This window comes from Lates calcarifer, linkage group LG16_LG22 (genome assembly GCF_001640805.2).
Source record: "Lates calcarifer isolate ASB-BC8 linkage group LG16_LG22, TLL_Latcal_v3, whole genome shotgun sequence".
Lineage (NCBI taxonomy): Eukaryota > Metazoa > Chordata > Actinopteri > Centropomidae > Lates > Lates calcarifer.
The window spans coordinates 2,245,220-2,265,289 of record NC_066848.1 but is presented as its reverse complement, the minus strand read 5'-3'; the positions used below and the strand labels follow the sequence as shown (position 1 = coordinate 2,265,289).

The window sequence follows — 20,070 nt, the reverse complement described above, 5'->3', positions numbered from 1 at the left end:
GGTGCAGCTGAGTACACGCCTGTCTATCCCAGGAGAACGAGCAGTGTTTGAGTGTTTATACATTAAAAGGGCCATAAAACTAGACAAACACACTTAAGCACTGTCTGACTGCCTTTAGGCCCTCTGTTTCTCTCCATTACCCTCCACCTCTGACTTGTCCAATAATGTGCACATGTGTTTTTTTGTCTCTTAAATTTTGAACAGCTGAATTTCAAGCCCCAAATCATGTGGTTGTTTATTTGTCTTGTTCCAGTAAAAAAAACAGTGTTACAGGTCTGAACAGAACCAGCAGCACCAGAGAGCGTCCGTCAGCAGCTGCATAACCAAATCTGATGTTTATGAATCATTATGATCATCTGATCATTATGAAAGATGGTTAATTAGTGCTTAAAGTGATGACTACATGGAAAGTTTAGCATGGAGACTGTGTGGCTGATGGTGTCTTTGGGTTAAGACTCCAGTAAACCCATGTCTGCACGGTAGCAAACAGAGAGGGGTGATGAGAGACAAAACAGTCATTAGCTCCCTGTAATGAGGGAGAATAATATGAGTGTGTGTGTGTTTGCATGTAACCTGTGTTATGGGTGTGAGTCTGGGGATTCCCATGCAGGTCCTGTAGGGTCTCTGAATGGAAATCTCTCTTACAGGTGCTCTGCCACCTAAAAACAAAATATTAAAGAGACCAGGCATCTGTACTGTTTCTACTACTTGCATTGAAAGTAATACACTCAAATAATTCTACTCCAGCTCATGTTTACAAGGTAAAGTGCAAAAACTGCAATTCTTAGTTTTTTTCAAGTCTTTATTTCTCTTATTATCTTTAGCTATGTCAGAGTAATTTCTTCATTTGCCACAATTCTTCATGAAACAGATTACTTTAAATGGAAATTTTTGTTTAATGTTTAAATCTTTAAAACTTAACTCTGTCTTTAGGCCTATCTAATTACATGTGGTGTAGGTACAGTATAGCTTACAGTGCGTCATTTCAAACAAGCAAGAAGAAACCATTATCCGCTACTGCCCTCTTGTGGACAAAACAAAAGCAACCACTGGTAATTCAAACGAATAGGAATCTGTATTATTATTTAAAAGCACAGCCTTAGGCTCACAGGTATTTCCACCACATAAACTACATATGATAATTATCTATTTAGAATATTTAAAATGTATATAATGATATAGTTGACAGAATATTACAGCAGATATGCCTGTTTAGCAATAAAATGTGGTTCTATACTGCACTGTAAAACGAAATTATCCTACTCAAATATAAACGTCCTTTTCTACATTATGCAGTATACTCATGCCACGTTTCTGATATTACAAGGTTAAGTGGATTAACTTTTAAAAACCGTGTTTTAGGCTTAAAAATAAAGAACTGTCTTAACTCAAAGTGGGTTCATAATAAGGCTTGGACATTTACTCAACTGGAAAAATTACCTGGAAAAAAGGAAAATAAACTAAAAATAGTTTAATGACCAAATTTCCGGTCTAATCGATGTTCACTGACGATCATTTTTCCAGATTCGTGTAAATCCGTACACCGTTACATGACATTAAGGCTTAAAGTAATGTATAGGCGGAAAATATACTTGTTATTTTAAAAGACTCTGTTGTCAAGGCAATTTTAGTAATGAGAGCTAATGTGTAGCTTCAACAGGGATCAGATGGAAACCCGCTACGGCTTGAAAAGAAGCAATAATTTGTGTATTACAGTAGGGTATTTATATAGTAACAGCAATACCAGCGGTTTGCGTCATTACTTGTTGACTGTTTCCATGCTGTCAGCCCCTAAAAGCTAAATCCTGGAAGGTCACTTTGTACGTAGTCATGCAAGAATATTAAATATCACTCTGGAAAAGCGCACTCTCTCCCAGTCGGGCACAACCACTTGACATTTTGATGTGACTGACAGTCCGTGAAGGCAGCATCACACCCTATTTTTTTCCCCCAACATCCGGGACCTTTGGAGCTAACCAGTGTGTGGAAACTGGGTAAGGAGGGCAGCGGAGAGCGGTAGAAAGGCGGACTGATGACAGCTGTCAGTGTGGACAAAAACACTACCAATCTCTGAAGAGAAGCCGAATGGCTCTCCCCTAAACCTCCAGGAGGAAAGGGACAACACCTCGGCTGTATCGCGGGATATTAAAAGCTGTCGCGAAGGTAACGTTGTATTTTTGGGATGGGAAATATGACGGGAGGATCGGTGCCAGTTTGCCCTGTCTGTCTCAGGAGAGTCGAGGTTAGCCTTACTGGCTATCCAAGCTAACTATCCAGCTAAACGGGTCAGCTAGCTTTGGCTCCCGGGGATTGGCTTCGGTGCTGGGGGTCATTGCCGCGGGAAGGACATGCCTGGGTAGTTGTCGTTTGTGTGGAGCGTTATCCCAGTGGAAGCGCGGTAAGAAGGACACTGAAAAGGATAACTTTTTATTGGGAATTGCGTGAGGACGGAATGCTAGTTAGCATTCCTAGTTAGCTAACCAGGAGCTGGCTAACCTAAGTCAACTTTACCGTTAGTATAAATAGCTAGCTAACGCTAACAGGGCAGTACCCTGGTGTAACTTTAGCTTTAACCTAGCTGGTGGTTACTTTCCCCTACCCCCTTTCCCTAATGGATAAAGTATAGGAACAGGAATGCTAGCTTTGTTAGTGGGTGGAAAACTCTCCGTAGAAACATGAATATTTTAACTACTTAGTTGAAATTAGTAGCTTCACGCCACCTAACAATAACTCACAATCTTATTGTCATTTAGCCATGACTTCTCCGCATTCATTGATTTGCTATCCAGCGTTTCTGAGGTGGTCAGACTGTTAATTTGGGATTTGGGGATCCACGGGGTTTGGATCATCAAACGTCTACAAGGAGTGCTCATTCCTCGCTTGGGTCCTCTGACTCAGCCTGGTCCTAAACTAGGCGTTTTCCCCCCACTGTCTGTACCAGCCGGCTACAGGGCTCTTTTGTCTATGTGATATGTTAACTTTGATTCTGCCAGGATATCCATAACAAACATATGTCACCGTGTGGATGATGAGGGCTACTATTACAACAGCTGTTAACACGAGCCTAATCAGTAAACAATCATGGGTTCAGATCAGCTTCAAATGTTGAAGTCTATGTTATCATCTTGTATTTAGACCTCATTAGCTGTCCTCTATTGGAATGTTATGGTCAAATGTTGATTTATAAGGTTGTAGTGGTCCCACATGTCGCATTTAAAGCTGGTTTATGTCAGCCACAACTGTTTATCCAAAGCCCTTGTAGGTGCCATACATGAGTGACTGTGTTTTTGCAGGAATGATAGTATGAGATAGGGAGTTTATGGTTTGTTAGTGAGATTAGAGTGCATAAAACCACACACAGTGAGGTGTAGTTGAAACTGGAGGCAGCCCTAATGCATTTGTCAGACTATTCTAACACTTTCTTTTGCCTCTACTTTTTTCTCCCAGGTATTTACATACAGTCTTGTGTATTTTCTGGCTTTATACATCGCTGGTGGAGTTACGGTTGCAGAGGCAACATGGGGACACAAGGCTCTGGTAGAAAGCGTGCCCCTCTCAAAGACCGGTTCTCGGCAGAGGATGAGGCGTTGAGTAGCATTGCGCGAGAGGTAAGTTCATACGCCGACACATACATTGTGTTTTTCCACTTTGGGGCATGAACCTGGGCTCATGCAGTGCTGAATCATTGCTAATATGATTTTATCCAGCTCAGCTTTTCTTGTTTACCCTCCTCCAGATAATGGGCCCTTTAAGCACAGGTAGAAAATCGATCTGTCAATCTCAGATGTTGTTAATTTGGGCAGCAGCACCATCACATTTTAAAATAAAGGGAACATGAGCAGACTGTTGAAACCATTATCAGCACTCATATGATTGTCTGACACTGCACTATAGCAGAAATAGAGACCTTTAAAATTAAGATATGTTGGGAAAATGTTTTATCAAAGCCTGAAAACATCAGTGTTATGTGTTTAGTGTTATGCTTCTCAATGCTGTGAAATTCTTCAAGAAAGCTTAAGTATTTTCTCATTTATAAAGTGGACGTCACAGCAGAAATATTGAAAAGGAGGTCACTGATCGAGCCAGCTGTAAATAAACTGAGTGTTTTACTGGTTTTGGCTTAAGGACATGTTGCCTTGACTGCAACTCCAGATAGTTTGTAAGCCAGCTTTGAAAAACTAAAATATATTGGGACTAGACTAGATTTTAATGCAAGGTCCAATAGACGGGGAGATGATGTGTCATGTGTCAAACTTTAAGTCAAACCCAGTAGTTTCATCAGCCAGAGACAGAAAGGTGTACTGAATCTGTTACACAACCAATTATGTTGATTTGAAGTGGTGGTGGTCACAGTTGTGTCAGTAAATGAGGCCCTGAGGCATATACTTATATGTGGACGTTCAGGTTTTGCTAGTCAATTAGTGTTTGAGGCCAAGCAAGAGGAGACAGATGGTTTGGACCACGGAGAGATCGACTTAACTTGTCGTGTTTTTGTTTGGGGGGGAAAACACAGGCAGAGGAGAGAAGCTTGCCTGGCCTGTAACAACTTGCCCCGGGATTATTCCATTTTGTTCCACAGCAGAGCTGCCGTTCCTTTGGCTTTTTCCAGAATGGGGTGGCTAAAAACATGATGTGCAAATATCATTTTTCAGCGTTTAAAGGTTTTCTTTTTTTTATGTTTGGTAGATAAAAATCGCCACATTGCCTGCAGATTTTCTGTGAAGGTTTCTGTTGAAGTCAAAGGATTTTTTTTGCTTTTACACATGGAAATGCTGCACTGGATAAATTAGCTTTTCATTCATATTTGCCTTGGCCCACTTTTTTTTACATCTGTGCTGGTCGAAAGCTGTGCAGTGCCTCATTCTTGGGCACTAAGCACAAGGCTCCATTTGCTCTCTTTATAGTCATGCAGGCCAATCATAGAAACATGAGTCATCTGACCCTCCCAGTCAGGTCCTAAATCTGAATCTCTTTGTGGTGCAAACCAGAGATTAGATCAACTGTGCAGGGAGTTCACAGGGTCAGTGGCTAACTTGTTGCACATCACCTTCCTCCTAAACAAATCTTCAAAACCGTGCAGCTTCGGCTTCGTGTTGTCTGTGCCTGGTTAAGTTAAAGTTAAAGCCTGCCTGCCTGTCTCTGCTTGGCACGGATCACTGCTGAGAATGACTGTGAATTTGAGCCTGCACCGTCACCAGCCTCTTACATTACTGGGCAGTCAGTCCTTTTGAATACCAGCAGCTTGCTTACAAATCTGACAGTGGCCAAGTGTTAGAATTAGATGATCATCTCATCATACCCGTTGTGCCTCAGATTAGGATCTAAGGGAGCTGATGGTGCTTGAACAAGGCAATCATTGACTTTTCCTCAGTGTACAGAGGGAGTGTGTTTGTGTGGAAGCTGTGGTTCATAGTCCATATGATTTTATTTGTGATATCAACATGGAAAGTATCACACTTTCTCTTTCTGCATAAGACCGTTCAGGCTGTAGAGAACAAAGCACATATTAAAGTGTCTGGCAATAACTGGACATGAAGGACTGTCAATTTGATCCAACGTCATCCTGTCATTATGTAAGATTTTTAACAATTGTTATACAACTAAAGTTTTAATATTATTTCTTTTTAAATTGCTATTTGTAACATTAAGCGATTTGCATTTTCATGGACTAATCTGGTGTAATTTTCATGTCGTAAGAGTGGCCCAAAGGTTAGTCATTTACATAATGTAGTGCACCCAGAGTGACTGTACACGCCTGTTTTTCAAACCAACTATTTGAACAAATCTACCAAATTTTAGGAGCTATTTTACAGTTAGCTACCAGGGATTAATACTAAATGAAATTCTGCATTTTACACATGTATTTACTTACTTTTCAGGATGTTAAAGTAATCAATTTACTTTAGTATCTGCACCTTCCATTTAATATTTCCCTTTGTAAGCTTATTTCTTACAAATTACACTCACTCTTTTTTTATATCACAAGTTTGCACACTGCAGGTTCTAGTTCAGTTTCAGTATTGGAATATTGTGTTCAATATTTTGACTATTGATTAAACAGTTGATTGTGTTAGGATTAATTGTGTAGCTACAATTTCCAGATGTGTTCAAGTTGCTTAATTTGTCGGGCCAACAGTTCAAAAACCCCAAATCGCAATTTTACAGTGATAAAATGAGGAAACTAGTAAATCCCTACTTTTCCTTGGAGCTGCCCTACATGGGGCATTAGCTGATATTTATTGCACTCTCAGTGACTCTCTAAGTGCTCCAGGTGATCTCATGGTGGTTTGCTGGACTCTTATTGCCCATAGTGCCGGAGGTGTGCTTCTGCTGCTCAGGTTACCCCTCCCCAGCCCCACGATGAGGCTGTCGGAGAGCTGGAGCCTGATGGGCCAGGCTATAGATAGGACAGAGACAGAGAGCTCAGCTGTGCTGCTGTGCAGAGCAGGTCATACTGTCAGACAGCTCAACAGGTGCAGAGCACAGGGCCAGCCGTCTCTCTGCTGCCTCTCTCCTCACGCGTTCACAGCTTTACTTCCTTTTTCACCTTCTACAAAACTTCTTTCATTTTATGACCATCAGTTAGACTCAAAAACCACAGAGTAGCCACTGGAAATGCATGTACACATGCGTTAAGCTTTACATAAATCTTACATAGCAAATTACTCTCATACAACAAGACAAATTATTTTATTATTTTATTATATGATTTGTTGACATCAATCAGTGATGATAAAATGTAAGAGAGAGACATACATGCACGTCTTTCTGTAATCTTGTATCTCACTCATCACCTCAACTTTCCCCAGACTGTATCATCCAGGGTCGTGGCTTTCACTCATTTCCAACCTTGGGATGTCACAATAAAACTATTAAATTCTATGTAAACCTCCACCACAAGTGCCTTTTTCTCTTTGTATATCGCAGTTTTAGATTTAAAAAACATCTAGACGTACAGGTCAGAAGATTTCAGAATGTGGGGTGGTTGTTGAGGATTACTATAAAACAGTTTTTGTTAACTCCGGGCTACTATTGAAACAGGAATAGCCTATACCCACAGGCCTTCTATTCTGGCAGTGCAGATAAGAAATTGCTGGAATGCTGAAAGTGTTTGTCTGCAGTGAGATACTGTACACACAGCATGCACGGTATTTATGGACTGTCTTTTAGTCAGAGATAAAGGGCTGGGCCTCATGAGCAAGTGTGCCATTCTTTGTTGGTGGGATGTTTAGTTTTCAAGCATGTACAGTATGTGATTAGCAACATGGACGTAATGGAAGGATAGTCGACGCAGTCACCTGTGTGACTCCACAGGGCTGTGCAGGGGCTCGCCTAAATTAGCCCCCTCTGCTGAGGTACTCTGTAAAATTAGCCCCTGTTGATGTTCTGACTCAGTCGGGGGCAAATTGTGTGATGACTCCTCACTTTCCCCCTGGAGGAGAGTTTATTGGACATAGTTTAAGGTTCAACTAGTTAGGTAACTCGCCTCTATGTTTACCGACCGAGCAGAACCACACTATGAGTCATTTTGTTATTTTCTCTCAATACTGTAGCTCTCTGTCTGTCTGTTTGTTTGTGCGCTATTGGCATCTCCCACATGAGGGCTTTGAATTAACCCTCCTGAAACTGATGGTTAACACATGTTGTTGGTGATGAGGCATCCCAAGCATTCACTGTGGACAGGATCACAGAGCTCACAGAGGAAACTGGTCAGTGAGGGCACACCGCACAGGGCGGTAAGCTGCAGTAGAATGAGCTACAGCCTCCAACACGATCACAAAGCTTAATCAACTCCTCTCTAAATCTGTTTGAACAAAAACTGAACATCATAATGAAGGGAGAGCTGTTGTAAAGAGTGCTTCAGTTCCTAATAAACAAATAAATAAATAAGTACCTAATAAACTGACAACTAATTTTAGATTTTTGTCAAAGCAGCATTCTGTAACTATTTTACCTTAAATCTTTAGTTTTTCAGGTACAATCTCCCTCTAAACTGCTGGAATCAGGCCCAGGAAGTTCCAGAGTAATGCTGAACTGTAGACCAGTTAAAAAGACTTAAAAGTCATTAAAAACCCATGTTCATCTCCAGTATCCAGAGAGGAAAATATCAAGAATTCTAAACAGAGTTTGGTGTGTTTGTTACAGTGACAGTACTTCCTGGACCATGTGGACCAATATACACCATTCACCCTTTGTTTTCTGTACGTGAAAACCACTTAACCACTCTGACTCTGAGCAACAACAGAATTAATTAGTTGTGTTAATGTTTTAATAATAAACCACACCAACCTCATCATCGGAGGGTTGGTTGTCGTGGTTACAGCTGGGGCAAGAAGCTGCTCTCTCATAGGCCTTGACAGTGTCATTTGAAATCAAGGCCTGTGCCCATTTCCCAGTGTCTCTTTTCTCTTGAAGGATTCTGCCGTGTGATTGTTTTTGTTTTGTTTTTTTTATCGAAGCTGGGCGTGTCCTCAGAGAAGCACCTTTATGAGCTTCCATTCGTGGCTGACAAGTGTGTTCATGTTGTGTCTCACAGGCGGAGGCGAGGCTGGCAGCGAAGAGGGCGGCTCGGGCGGAGGCCAGGGATATTCGAATGAGGGAACTTGAACGGCAGCAGAAAGAGGTATACAACACAAACATGGACCTGACTGTCAAAGATACTGCTGCTCTCAACACAGCTCGACTGTTGAATAAACAGAAATTGGCCTTGTTTTCTCCTCTATTTTTTGTTGTTGTTTTGACATTGACTCGGGCCAATTACTACAATAACTGACTGAGTTTTTGCAAGCTGCTCGTCTGTGTCCGCAGTCAGCGGTGCAGAGGAGCTGCTTGGCTCTGCGTCTTGAAGGACATTTTTAGATTAATCTGACAGATCATATATAAAACCATACCCACAGAAAGAAAAATAAAAGTGCTGCATGTCCACAGATGTAACCAGAAATTTCTATTCCTGTAAATGTCACCCAGTTTTTTTTTTTTTTTCGTGTTTCAGCAGTTTTGAGTGAAGTATATGATGGTTTGTTTTTCCTGGCACTTCCTCCCTCTGTCCAGCTTTCTTACCACTCCTCTGGCAGTGGCAGTAACAGAAAATGGGGTCAGATCCACCAGTGGATGGTAGGCGAGCAAGAGAGTGATCTAGGCGGCCACTCAGTCCACTAACATGGCCTGTTGTGTGGGATTGAGCCCCAGTCAACCCTGACCGTTTAGCTACACTTGACTCACAGACTACACTGTACCTCACTGCGGAAATATGCCTCAGCGGTGTGTTTGCTTTGGAGACACCGTAATCTGTGACCGTGTGTGTGTGTGTGTGTGTGTGTGTGAGCCTGCATGCAAGAAGGTGGTTTGGACTTTTAGTTTTGCTTCTCCAACCTCCAGCTACCTCAAAACACGAGGAATGGTTTTGAATGTTTATGAACCGGTTTTGCATGGAATTAATGTTGCGTCTGTGCCTGTGTGTGTCGGCGCATTGACACAGTAAAAAGAAGCAGAGAATTCTTAGTATGCACTGTTTTTAAAAAAGAGCAGATGAGGCAAAAATGTGCAGTGTATTAGCTGTTCTTGTATATCATTAATCTTGAGGCGAATGTTTATGACATCCATTTGGTTATAAACATGATGACAGACGCTGTTTTGCATGGTTTGGGCTTTGCATAGCAACTGTTGAGCATTGCTAGTGACCTTGTTCACCCCCTGTGATTGAGCCTCTTGACTTTCACTCTATAATTCTTACCAACTTTCCTTCCTGACTCCAGGCTGACACAGAAAAAGCCAGAGCCTCTAGTAGTAGTAGATCCAGCAGCCGTCATCGCCGGGTCTGTATCTCCCCCGCACACTTCCTCTTTGTCTGTCTGTATTTCCTTTCTTCTTTCTCCTTTAATCCTGCAGTTAATCTCTCATCACCCATGTTCCTCTCTGTCTGCTTTTCTGCTGTGACTCCATGTTTCCACATTAACAGGGGCTGGATGATGACGTTATGTCAGTCCGCAGCTACAGGGTGCGTACATAATGCACCCCTGCCAGTTTTATAAAGACTGTGCTCTCACAGGGGCACGCTGATGTCTTCTTGTTAGCAAAACACTTGTTGAGTTAATACATCAGCATGAAATACTTCTTTGGGTCATAGCAGAAGATTTATCTTAATGTCTGTCTGTTTTCTTTTACTTTGAAGTCAACTTCCTCTGGAATACGTGACTTGGGCTCTAGTAAAAGTCGATCCAGTTCCCGTAGAAAAGATGCCCTGGTCAGTTGTGTGTGTGCATGTGTGTGTGTGTGAGAGCATGATATATATTTGAACACCTGGATTCAGCATGTAACCAGAGTTTAAGTCTGGCTAACTTCACCGTGCTAAGCAGAAGTAATTTATAATCCGACAGATTTTCCTTCCTACTGCTCCAGTTACATGATTTTTTATTTATACTGGAGATTTGGATATGACAGATTAGGTTATACCTGAGGGGAATTTAATTTCTCCCTGTATTATTATTGAATGTGTTGCTGTGAGATTCTGATGGACTGCCACTAAAGTTTGACGGTGAATTTTCATAAAGTTAAACATTTTTCAGCTTCTAAACCTCCATTGTTGTTGGAAATTTGTACCTTGACAAGACATTTGAGCAGCTAAATCAGCTAGCGTCTATGGAAATATACCAGTATCTACACAGATGCACACGCTGGTAACTATTTTAACAGGATTACGTAGAGAATAGAAGTGCTGATAGACTGCATTTGTGGCTGACTCTGCTTTCTCTATGTCATATTTTCTTTACTCCGTAACATCATGCAGTCATTGTAACGGGCAAAGTGCCACTGACAGATGTTTTTATTCCTTCGCTGTAGCCTTGGCAAGGTGTAGAAAAATAAACAGTTTGCTTTGGCAGTTGCTGTGTTGGATTACTTAACCTACTGAACATCTAACCTAACTTGTAGTCCAACTAGTCGAGTCTCTCAGATGTTTGATTGTCCTCTGACTCCTGTTCTCTCTTCAGTCTGATGGCCTCTCCTCTAGCTCCACCCTCAAGACCTCCCGCTCCACTGTATGTACACATGTGATCATCATCCATTTATTCTTGCTTCTACGCTTTTTCCTCTAGACCTTTGTCTCATTTTAGGGTTGTTTTTTTGTTGTTTTTTACATTTTTTCCTGGGCTGAACAGAGTTCTGTGTACAATGACCTGCATGGCCATAAAAAGGCTTCATCCTCGAAGAAGGACCTGCTGGTCAGTGTACTCTCCGAGTGTTGGTGTCTCTACTGCAGCCTCAAGCATGGAGGCGCTGTAGATTAATAGTGGTTTGCAGTGATGATTTACTATTGATCAATTTTACTCCTGATAAAACTGTAAATTACAGTTTGAAGTGTCACGTAGACGTTGATCGAGCCGTGTTGAATGTGTAGATATTAGTCTGACGCTTGCAGTTTAAATTTGTTATGCCAGTGTTTGTTTGAGGTCATATCATGTTACCACTTTTCCAGACCGGTCTGTACCACGATCAGAGGAACTACACCAGCCTAACGAAGACCAAACCGCCTCCTACGCCCTCCACTTCCACCTATCAGCCTCGGGTCAGTCCCCCTCTGAGTGCTGTCCAGCTTGTAGCCTTTTTTATACACAGGCCGGTGTCGTTAAAGGACACCCAGTGGAACTGAACGCCAGCTCGCATGGTCTAGTTTATTGGACATTTATAGCTGTTATACAGCTGCAGTAAGAGCTATTGTTTGTGCTTCATAAAGGCATCAAAGCAAAGAGAGAAACATGGCAGTTGTACGTAAAGTTGCCTGGTTATGTTTGATATCTGTTCACTCTAAAACAGTTCTTACAGTGATTTGAATGCATGTAAATTACCGGGACGATGTCACTTCACCTCACCTGACTTTCAGCTGGAGGCCCTAAATGCCACAGGGTCAGCAAAACACTCGCCCTGTTCCCATTTGCTGCAACTCTGCTCTCTGTTCAGTCTCTCTCCACCTCCTCACAGCCCTCCTCTGTCCTCCAACCTGACATTTTCCTGCTCCCCTCCTCTCTGACAGGCCACCACCTCCTTGTCCTCCACCACCACCCCCACCACCGGCACGGGGCTGACTCGCAGCTACAGCACGGTCAGTTCTCTGTGCACCGGGTGGTCCAGCATCTCTCTGCATGCCTCTAGCTACCTTCAGAAGTAGACCTTCCCTCTCTCTTGTGGCCACATACGTCTGATAGGACGCCCAGTTGCTTATATTTAGCTCGTGGACACTGAGCACTTGGCCGTGGCCAGAGATTTGTGCTTCAGTTAGATAAGGCAGGAGTTTGTGTGAAGCCAGAGCTTTTTGTACAACACTGAGTGTGTTTCTGTTTATCCCATGGCACAGAGAGAGTCTTTCTACCCAACCTACTTAGCTAGTGCGTCAAAGATTTATGCTCCCTCTCTCGTGTTTTGCTGAGTCCTGCATTGTCTCTCACGTGTTCCCTCAGGCCTCTATTTACGATGACACTGGTCTTTACGGTTCGGGCTACAGTTCAAGAGCTGTAAGTCTTCTGAATGTTTGTGAAACAGCGTTTCAGCAATGTCACCACCACAGCTGTGCACTGTTGTGCCTGTGGCCTAATGTCTGTCTTCATGTTGATCCCCCTGTTCATCCTCCTCCTCCTCCTCCTCCTCCTCCTCCTCCTCCCATCCACAGCCCTCTGAATACAGCTGGTACTCCTCTGGAGCCAGCTCCACTCGCAGCAGCCCTGCGGTGAGCCACCTATAACCACCGCCTCCCTGCATGATCTCAGACTGCTAACAGGGCTCCCCTCTCATCCTCATGTTGACCACTCATACCAAACTGGCCACAGCTTTGTTTAGGGAACAGCATCCGTTGATTTGTTCTCTGTGAGATTTTAGGATAAGATGTTGTAGCAGGGTTGTCTTACCTGACTTGGCTCCAGTTGATGGATTTGACTGTGTTATTGTAATTGCATGAATTGGCATTACTTATAGGATTACTTCTCTTTAGAGTAATCTAATAATCTGCTACTGGATATCTACTGATGAGCATGACGTGTGTGTCAGAGAGAAAGCCTCGAGCTTGCAGCCATACTTTACTTTACTCTGGCTTCTCATCGTGTGTGTGTGTGTGTGTGTGTTTTGTATGTGTGTGTATTCCCCTCAGTCTTCCTCAGATGATGACACTGTCAGCAGCGTGTCCCAGGAACGCTTCAGCCGGGGCCGCAGGGACAGTGCGGTGAGCCGTAGGGACTGGACTGTAGTAATCTGTCACAGTAGCTGATGATCTAATGATCAGCTGTTTCTGTTTTATTTTACTGTTTCTCCTCTGTCCTTTTTCCTTTTTTTACTCTCTGGTCCTCGTTGTCATTTACTTCTCGTCCTGTGTGTTTGCCGCAAGCAGTCGTCTGATTTCTCGGACATTAGCGAGTCGGCCGCTGATTATTTCAGCCGCTCCAACCGAAGGGGCAGCATTGTGTCTGACCTGGATGATTTGAGCATTCCAGATCTGGACGCTGTAAGTGGATCGAGCTAAGCTCACGACAGTGGGCTGGGAAGTGCAGTGCAACATGATAGCATGATTAAAAATAACTTTTGTTTTTCAAAACTCATCCCACATCCTGTGTGTTTTTTTTATTCATAACCTTATAAATGAGTAGCTGAAGTGGATGTGACTGTGGTGCTGCAGCTTGTAGCAGCATGGACGTAGAAAATATATCTTCTTTAATGGAGTGGTGTGATTTATTCAGTGTTTAATCTGTATGATCTGTGAACATGCAGCACTTATCCCCTGACCCGTATTAACTCCTGGACTAACTCCCTGGTTTACAGATGAAGGACACGGCTCAGAGCATGACCACACAGGACGCTTGGCTTCTGAAAACCATGTGCAACTAATCCTACAGTGTGTTTTCTTTCTGTTTCAGCTGGATGAAAAATGTGACAAGCAGTATTCAGATTATAGCCGGGTGAGTGCAACATTATTTTTCATTTTTAAGTCGATAAATAAAATCCTACAGCGACCTATAACTTAGCGCAGTGGGTGGTTATAGTGTAACCTTGGCAACACGTCAACAAAGAAGCGTCATCTATCTTTTACACACAGCCTGTGGCGACTGAGCTAGTTTGTCAAGTTTATAAAATGCACTTCAGCACATGACAGTGACAATGCGTTCCTTTCGGAGGATTTGAATAGGGCAGGATCAGATGATGGTGTTGAGTAACATGTCGGAGTTGGGTTGGATTTCGCTGACTGGAGTTCTGTGACTTTTTTTTTTTTTTCCTCCTCCTGTCTGGTCTGCAGCCATCTTCCCGCTGTGCCACCCCGGGCCTCTCAGCGGCCACCCTGGCCTCGCTGGGTGGCACCTCGTCACGGCGGGGCAGCGCAGACGCCGGTAGCGCCTACGACCCCGACACCAGTCTGAGTGAACTTAGGGTAAGGTGTTCAAATCAACTGTGTGTGTGTGTGCGTCAGAATAAACTGAAACTGTACTTTCACATTCATCACATTCTACGTTTGAGTCATTTATCTGACGTTATTTATTTATCAAACATCTGTTTCTGCGTATGAACCTCCCACAGCATCGCCTCCGTTGTGCCCCCCCCCTTGCTGTTCTAAGTGTCTGCTTTAACCGTTTTTTCTTGAAGTATGCACGGGAGGTCTGGATGTGACATGTGTCCTGCGTCGCTGTTCCTCATATCTGGGTGGTCATGTGTATGCCGGCTACACTTGTCTCTGAGATGGCGGCTTTTGTTATCTCTCCCTGATTCTCCCCCCACCCTCCTCTCTGATACCCCACTTCACCCCAACCATTCCTTCCGTCTGCCCCTACAGGATATCTATGAACTAAAGGACCAGATTCAGGATGTAGAAGGGCGGTACATGCAAGGGCTTAAAGAGCTGAAGGTAGAGGGGCTTGAGCTCACAGCATGCCTTCTCTTGTCCTCTGGGAGCAGTATGGCGTCTCTAACCCCCCTGCCTCCCCCTCCCTCCTCACTCATACCCCCCCTTTTGTACCCCACCTCCTCCACCCTGCAGCTCCTAACACCACAGCCGTGTCTTTGCGTGCTCCCAGTCTGGATTGCCTAATGACCCTTTCTTTTGCATGATCTTCCCTCACTTCCTGTTTTGATCCAACTCATTGGTCGTGCCCTGAATTGAAGACACTCCCACTGTTCAGCTGAGATGTAAGAAGAAGAGTAACAAGCTCCACCTGCTGACAGATAACAGCAGTGCTTTCAATTATTAGCCCTCTTCCACCTTGGCGTTCGTTGCCTTCGTGCTGGATGACCTCCTCCAGTCACCTTCAACGGCTTCCTGTTCTCGTAGAGAGGACACTGTATATTTTATCAACGAGTAGTTTACTAACCAACCTGACTCTTGGCCTGTTCCTGGTAGATGCAGCTGTTGCACTTTAGCTAGATTACTTTTCATCATCTTGTTCCCTGATTCACTCGTAGTTCTCTTTTTCAGATCCCCTTTTCACGCTGCTGCCTTGTTTCACTCCTGAAAGTGATTCAACGCGTTCTCACTATTGTTGCACATCACATATTAGTCCCAAATTACCTGTTTTAAAATGCCACAAAAGCTGGCACAGCCTTCATCTTCCATTTAAAAATAAGAAAAGATGTGTGTAGCATGTTTGGTGTGTTAAATGTGTTGCAGAAATACCAGAGAGCCCACCTGATGCATGTAGGTGAGCTGTGTTTTTAAATGAGTTTACTCTGTTTATTAACATGCCTCCACCCGTATCAGGAGTCACTTGCAGAGGTGGAGGAGAAGTATAAGAAAGCCATGGTATCGAACGCACAGCTGGATAACGACAAAGCCAACCTCATCTATCAAGTGGACACGCTAAAGGACGTCATAGAGGAGATGGAGGAGCAGATGTCAGAGATGAGGAGGGAGCTGGAAGAAAAGTCAAAGGTCGAATATCTCTCCATAAAGGAATCGCTTTCATGTGTTTATGTGGAAGGTTTGTGGCTAAGATGTTCTGTCTGTGCTTTCAGGATCTAGAAAGACAAAAGCACACATGTACAGTCCTGCAGCATAAACAAGAGGAACTGAAAGAAGGAATCCGCCAGAGAGACGAGCTTATAGAGGTAAGGCTGCCCCTTGAATCAGGAGAGCTGTTTCTGCCAGAGTGACAGCATCAGACTGCTCTTCTGTCAGTGCTTTTAAAGGTGTTGGTGCGTCAGTGCAGGCTGCAGAGGAGCCTGCTCTGCAGGGACGTTGATAAGGATTGATTGGCACTGGCCTGTTGCTCCGTCCCCTCTGACATTTAGCTCTGTTTCATCGTCCTGTCTGACTCTGAACACTGTCCTCTCTCAGCATCACCTCTTCAAATTAGTTTCACCTGTTTGTGTCTCTCATTTTTGTACCTGTACGTATCTCTGTGCATTTTCATTTTCTCCTTTCTCTGTCCTTTTCCATTCAATTTTTCCCTGTTCTGTTCTTATCCTGTGCCGTGTCGTCTCGTTACTCCTTGACAACACCGCTGCAGGAGAGCCAGCGAATGCAGACTAAGTTAGATGCCCTCACCAGAGAGGTGTTTGACCTGCAGGAAACGATAAACTGGAAGGACAAAAAGATCGGGGTAGGCGGTCCCACGCGGGTGCTCAGACAGAAAATGAGAGGCAAAGAGAAGCTGCTGTTAGACACAGTGTCCATCCAGCTGTTTTGCCTCTCATGCTGTCTCTGCATGATGGAGACCCTTTAGGCATTAGCACGTACCTGGACCCGTCCACATTCACCGTTTGGATTTGTGCATGTCGAGATAACAGGGTTTTCAGTTTGGATCCTGCAGCCTCAGCTAACTATGCAACCGTGTAAAAGCTTGAAGTGGACAGCCTGCAAAATCTAAATATAAATATACTCTAGCATGACATGCATGCTCCACCTGTGGATCAGATGATTTGTAAGTTCATTAAAGTATCATACTTGTGTTTAGCTTTTGACAAAGAGCAAAATCAGAGGAAATGATCTCCCTCCTTATAAACTTATCAGCCCCTCTGCTCTTAACATTTCCTGTGCCTCGTCTTTACTCCTCGTTTCTCCATCCCTGTCGGTGCACAGTGCATGTTGCTGCATGGAACATGTGCTGTTGTAGCATGTGGTGTCGCATGTTTGTCCAGAGTCTATCCAACTTTCTCCTCTGCCTCTTCTCCTCTCTCTCTCATCTTCTCTCGTCTGTGTGGCCAGGCTCTAGAGAGGCAGAAAGAGTACTTTGATTGCATTAGGAATGAGAGAGATGAGCTCAGGGATGAGCTCGCTGACATCAAGGAGAAGGCCAAAGCAGGAGAGGTAGGTCCCCGAAGAAAAAAAAAACAAGGTTAAAGGTTGGTTTGAAGCCATTTGATGCCTTCATGTACTTGTTTTCTTTCCACCTTATGTTCTCGGCACCGTGTTAATCTGTACTTCACCGTGACTACAGTGCGTTATATCAAATTACTGATGGATTTGTTGCTGTGTCACTGTACTCAGACACCACCACAGAACACAGTCACAACAGTCAGCATCTGTTATTGTGCAGATACACACGGAAAAACAAAAACAGAACACAAAGAGCTGTTGTGCAGATGCTTTACTGAAAATGGAACTTGTGGTATAACGAAAGTATTTTTGCAAACCTGTCTGAACACAGCCAGAATTTCACTACAAGTCCTCATTATTTTTATCAGGCCAATCCTGACACATCCTGCTTCAGAACAAACAGGCGGCCTTCAGTTTGTGCCCTCAGGTTTTGATTAATGCAAATATCCTTTTTTTAAAAGATATTTGTTTTCCTTTTCGGTGTCAGAGCTCTTTTCATTCACAGCAGCCAGCTGTTGGTTTGTGGGAACCTTCTCCTCAGTAATTAGCGTTTTCTCACCACAGAAACACGGGCTGGTCATCATCCCAGACGGCACACCGAACGGAGATGTCAACCACGAGCCTCTGTCCTCAGGGATCACGGTGGTCTCCCAGGAGGCCGCCCAGGTGCTGGAGTCTGCAGGAGAGGGCCCGCTGGGTGAGTCAGAGGATGATGAAGGCCTGTACATACACGCACCGAGGCTTGTGATAAGGATAAATCCTCTTTCCCCAAGCAGGAAAATGCAGCAGATTGTTTGAGTTTTCCCTCTTGTCGTGCAGATGTCAGGCTACGGAAGTTGGCAGAGGAGAAGGACGAACTGTTGGCTCAGATCAGGAAGCTGAAGAATCAGCTGGAGGAGGAGAGACAGAAACACTCAAAGGTGGACAGTGCGTACACAGACGGGGAGAGGATGGAGAACGGTACAGACCTGCACTTTATCGAGATGCAGAGTAAGTCGGCTGCATAATTTTGAATCAACACACAGGTGAAACGACTTTTTCTGACTCGATTGTTTTCTTGTTTCCTTTTGAAGGAGATGCCAACAGACAGATTAGTGAATACAAATTCAAGCTTTCTAAGGCAGAACAGGAAATGGGTACAATGGAACAAAATGTAAGTGAAAAAGAAACTAAATACCAGTTCACTCAGGTGTTTTTGAACCTGTCCATAAAGAATATCCACTAAAGTGCTCTGATTGTTATTATAAGTGTCTGACAACATTATGGATAGGATTCCTACAGAGATAAAGCTTTTTATTAAAGAGAAAGATCCAGAAACATCAATATATTTATTGCTACCAGACTCCATTTACAAAAACAGGAATTTTACCTCCTAGAAAACAGGAGTTGTTGGAATACCGCTGCCTAAATCTGTTAGTTAGTTTGTGTTACTGTGTGACTTTTTGTGGTGAAAGAAGAATTCAGATGCTTTAAATAAGTACAAGCACCACACCATAAGTCAAACTAACTGTCTCTGTCTACAATGTTGTCAGACCCTTTGTTGTCCTTTTAAGTTACAGAAACATGAATAATGGTTTTAAGAAAGACATTTTAGGGCTCCGAGTCAGCAGTTTAAATCTTCCTGTGTCTGTCTTTGTCAGATTAACAGACTTGAAGGGCAGGTGTCCAGGTACAAGGCAGCAGCAGATAACTCAGAGAAAATAGAAGATGAACTTAAAGCAGAAAAACGGAAACTTCAAAGAGAGGTAAAGACGTCGACCAGCGCCAGTTTTCTAGCCTGAAACATCCGCAGGCTGAATGCTAACGTCTCTCCTCTCTCTCCCCCTCGACAGCTACGCACCGCTCTAGATAAGATCGAGGAGATGGAGATGACCAACAACCACCTAGTAAAGCGCCTTGAGAAGATGAAGGCCAACAGGAACGCCCTCCTGTCACAGCAGTGAGGCAAGGCAGCGTCGCCACAGAAGCCCTTAAACTCGCACCTCAGACCTCTGACTGCCATATTGCGTCTGGAGCACATTTCCATTTTCAGCTGTAACACTTTAAAGATTTGTAGCTAACCAAAAACACTTAAACAAACTTGTAGCACAGGCAAAGACTGAACTGTGTTGGTTTTGTCTGGGGAGCTGCCAGTGTTTTCAGAGGAATAACTCAGAAACGTAACTAATAAATTGTAAAGTTGCTGGGAGATACATCTGAGGAAATTTCTCTAGTCACTACTTAATTTTTCAGAACTTTGTACTACATCATGTTATCCACGAGATTTTATTTCTCTCTGGCTGGGTGCTTGGCTGTACTTTTGTTTTGTTTATTCTTTTTTGTTTTTTGTTTTTTGATAAGTTGCATGAATGAGTATAATGATGCTTTTAAACTATTCAACCCTCCTCACAGCTGCTCCGGCCCCTGCACCTTCTCTGCTTCCCCTCACACAGTGAAGTGCCTTTTCACACTAGGAGACTGGGGGTCTGCACCGCACGATGGAAAAAAAAACAATAATCGTTTTAACAGGTACAGAATGATGTATTTAAAAAAGAAAGGAAAAAAAAAAGAGGTGCAGTCATTATTTGAAAATATATAGAACCAGCTGTGTCTGCTGCGGTTTCATTGAAATTTTTTCAAATATTTAAAAGATTTCTTGAAAATAAATGTGTAAATTTACAGAAGTGTGTTTACAACATGAATCTTTTCTTTGCCTTTTCGTGATGCAGTTTGGATATTTTGTTTTTTTCTAATCTGCATCGTCGAAAACGTGAGGTGTGGCTCTCGTTTGTTTCATACACTGATCAGCC

The 20,070-nt window shown here is 43.4% G+C and overlaps 1 protein-coding gene across 13 annotated transcripts; it reads left to right on the top strand.

The window, feature by feature from the left end:
- The first annotated feature begins 1,962 nt into the window (after nucleotides 1-1,962).
- lrrfip2 (leucine rich repeat (in FLII) interacting protein 2) lies at nucleotides 1,963-19,944 on the top strand. 13 transcript variants are annotated; one of them, XM_018686466.2, is made up of 27 exons: nucleotides 1,963-2,163; nucleotides 3,448-3,608; nucleotides 8,537-8,623; nucleotides 9,052-9,114; nucleotides 9,756-9,815; nucleotides 9,959-9,997; nucleotides 10,172-10,243; nucleotides 10,989-11,036; nucleotides 11,157-11,219; nucleotides 11,474-11,563; nucleotides 12,029-12,097; nucleotides 12,453-12,506; nucleotides 12,662-12,718; nucleotides 13,136-13,207; nucleotides 13,373-13,486; nucleotides 13,896-13,937; nucleotides 14,273-14,404; nucleotides 14,804-14,875; nucleotides 15,725-15,895; nucleotides 15,979-16,071; nucleotides 16,473-16,565; nucleotides 17,171-17,272; nucleotides 17,846-17,978; nucleotides 18,101-18,271; nucleotides 18,355-18,434; nucleotides 18,922-19,026; nucleotides 19,114-19,944. In XM_018686466.2, exons 2-27 carry the CDS (start codon nucleotides 3,519-3,521, stop codon nucleotides 19,222-19,224), a joined length of 2,283 nt encoding a protein of 760 aa, XP_018541982.1. In that variant the 5' UTR covers nucleotides 1,963-2,163; nucleotides 3,448-3,518; the 3' UTR covers nucleotides 19,225-19,944. The 13 variants fall into 13 exon arrangements, with proteins under 13 accessions (XP_018541982.1, XP_018541987.1, XP_018541988.1 ...); XM_018686467.2 differs by lacking the exon at nucleotides 1,963-2,163 and adding an exon at nucleotides 2,206-2,398; XM_018686471.2 differs by lacking the exon at nucleotides 14,804-14,875.
- Nucleotides 19,945-20,070: the final 126 nt, after the last annotated feature.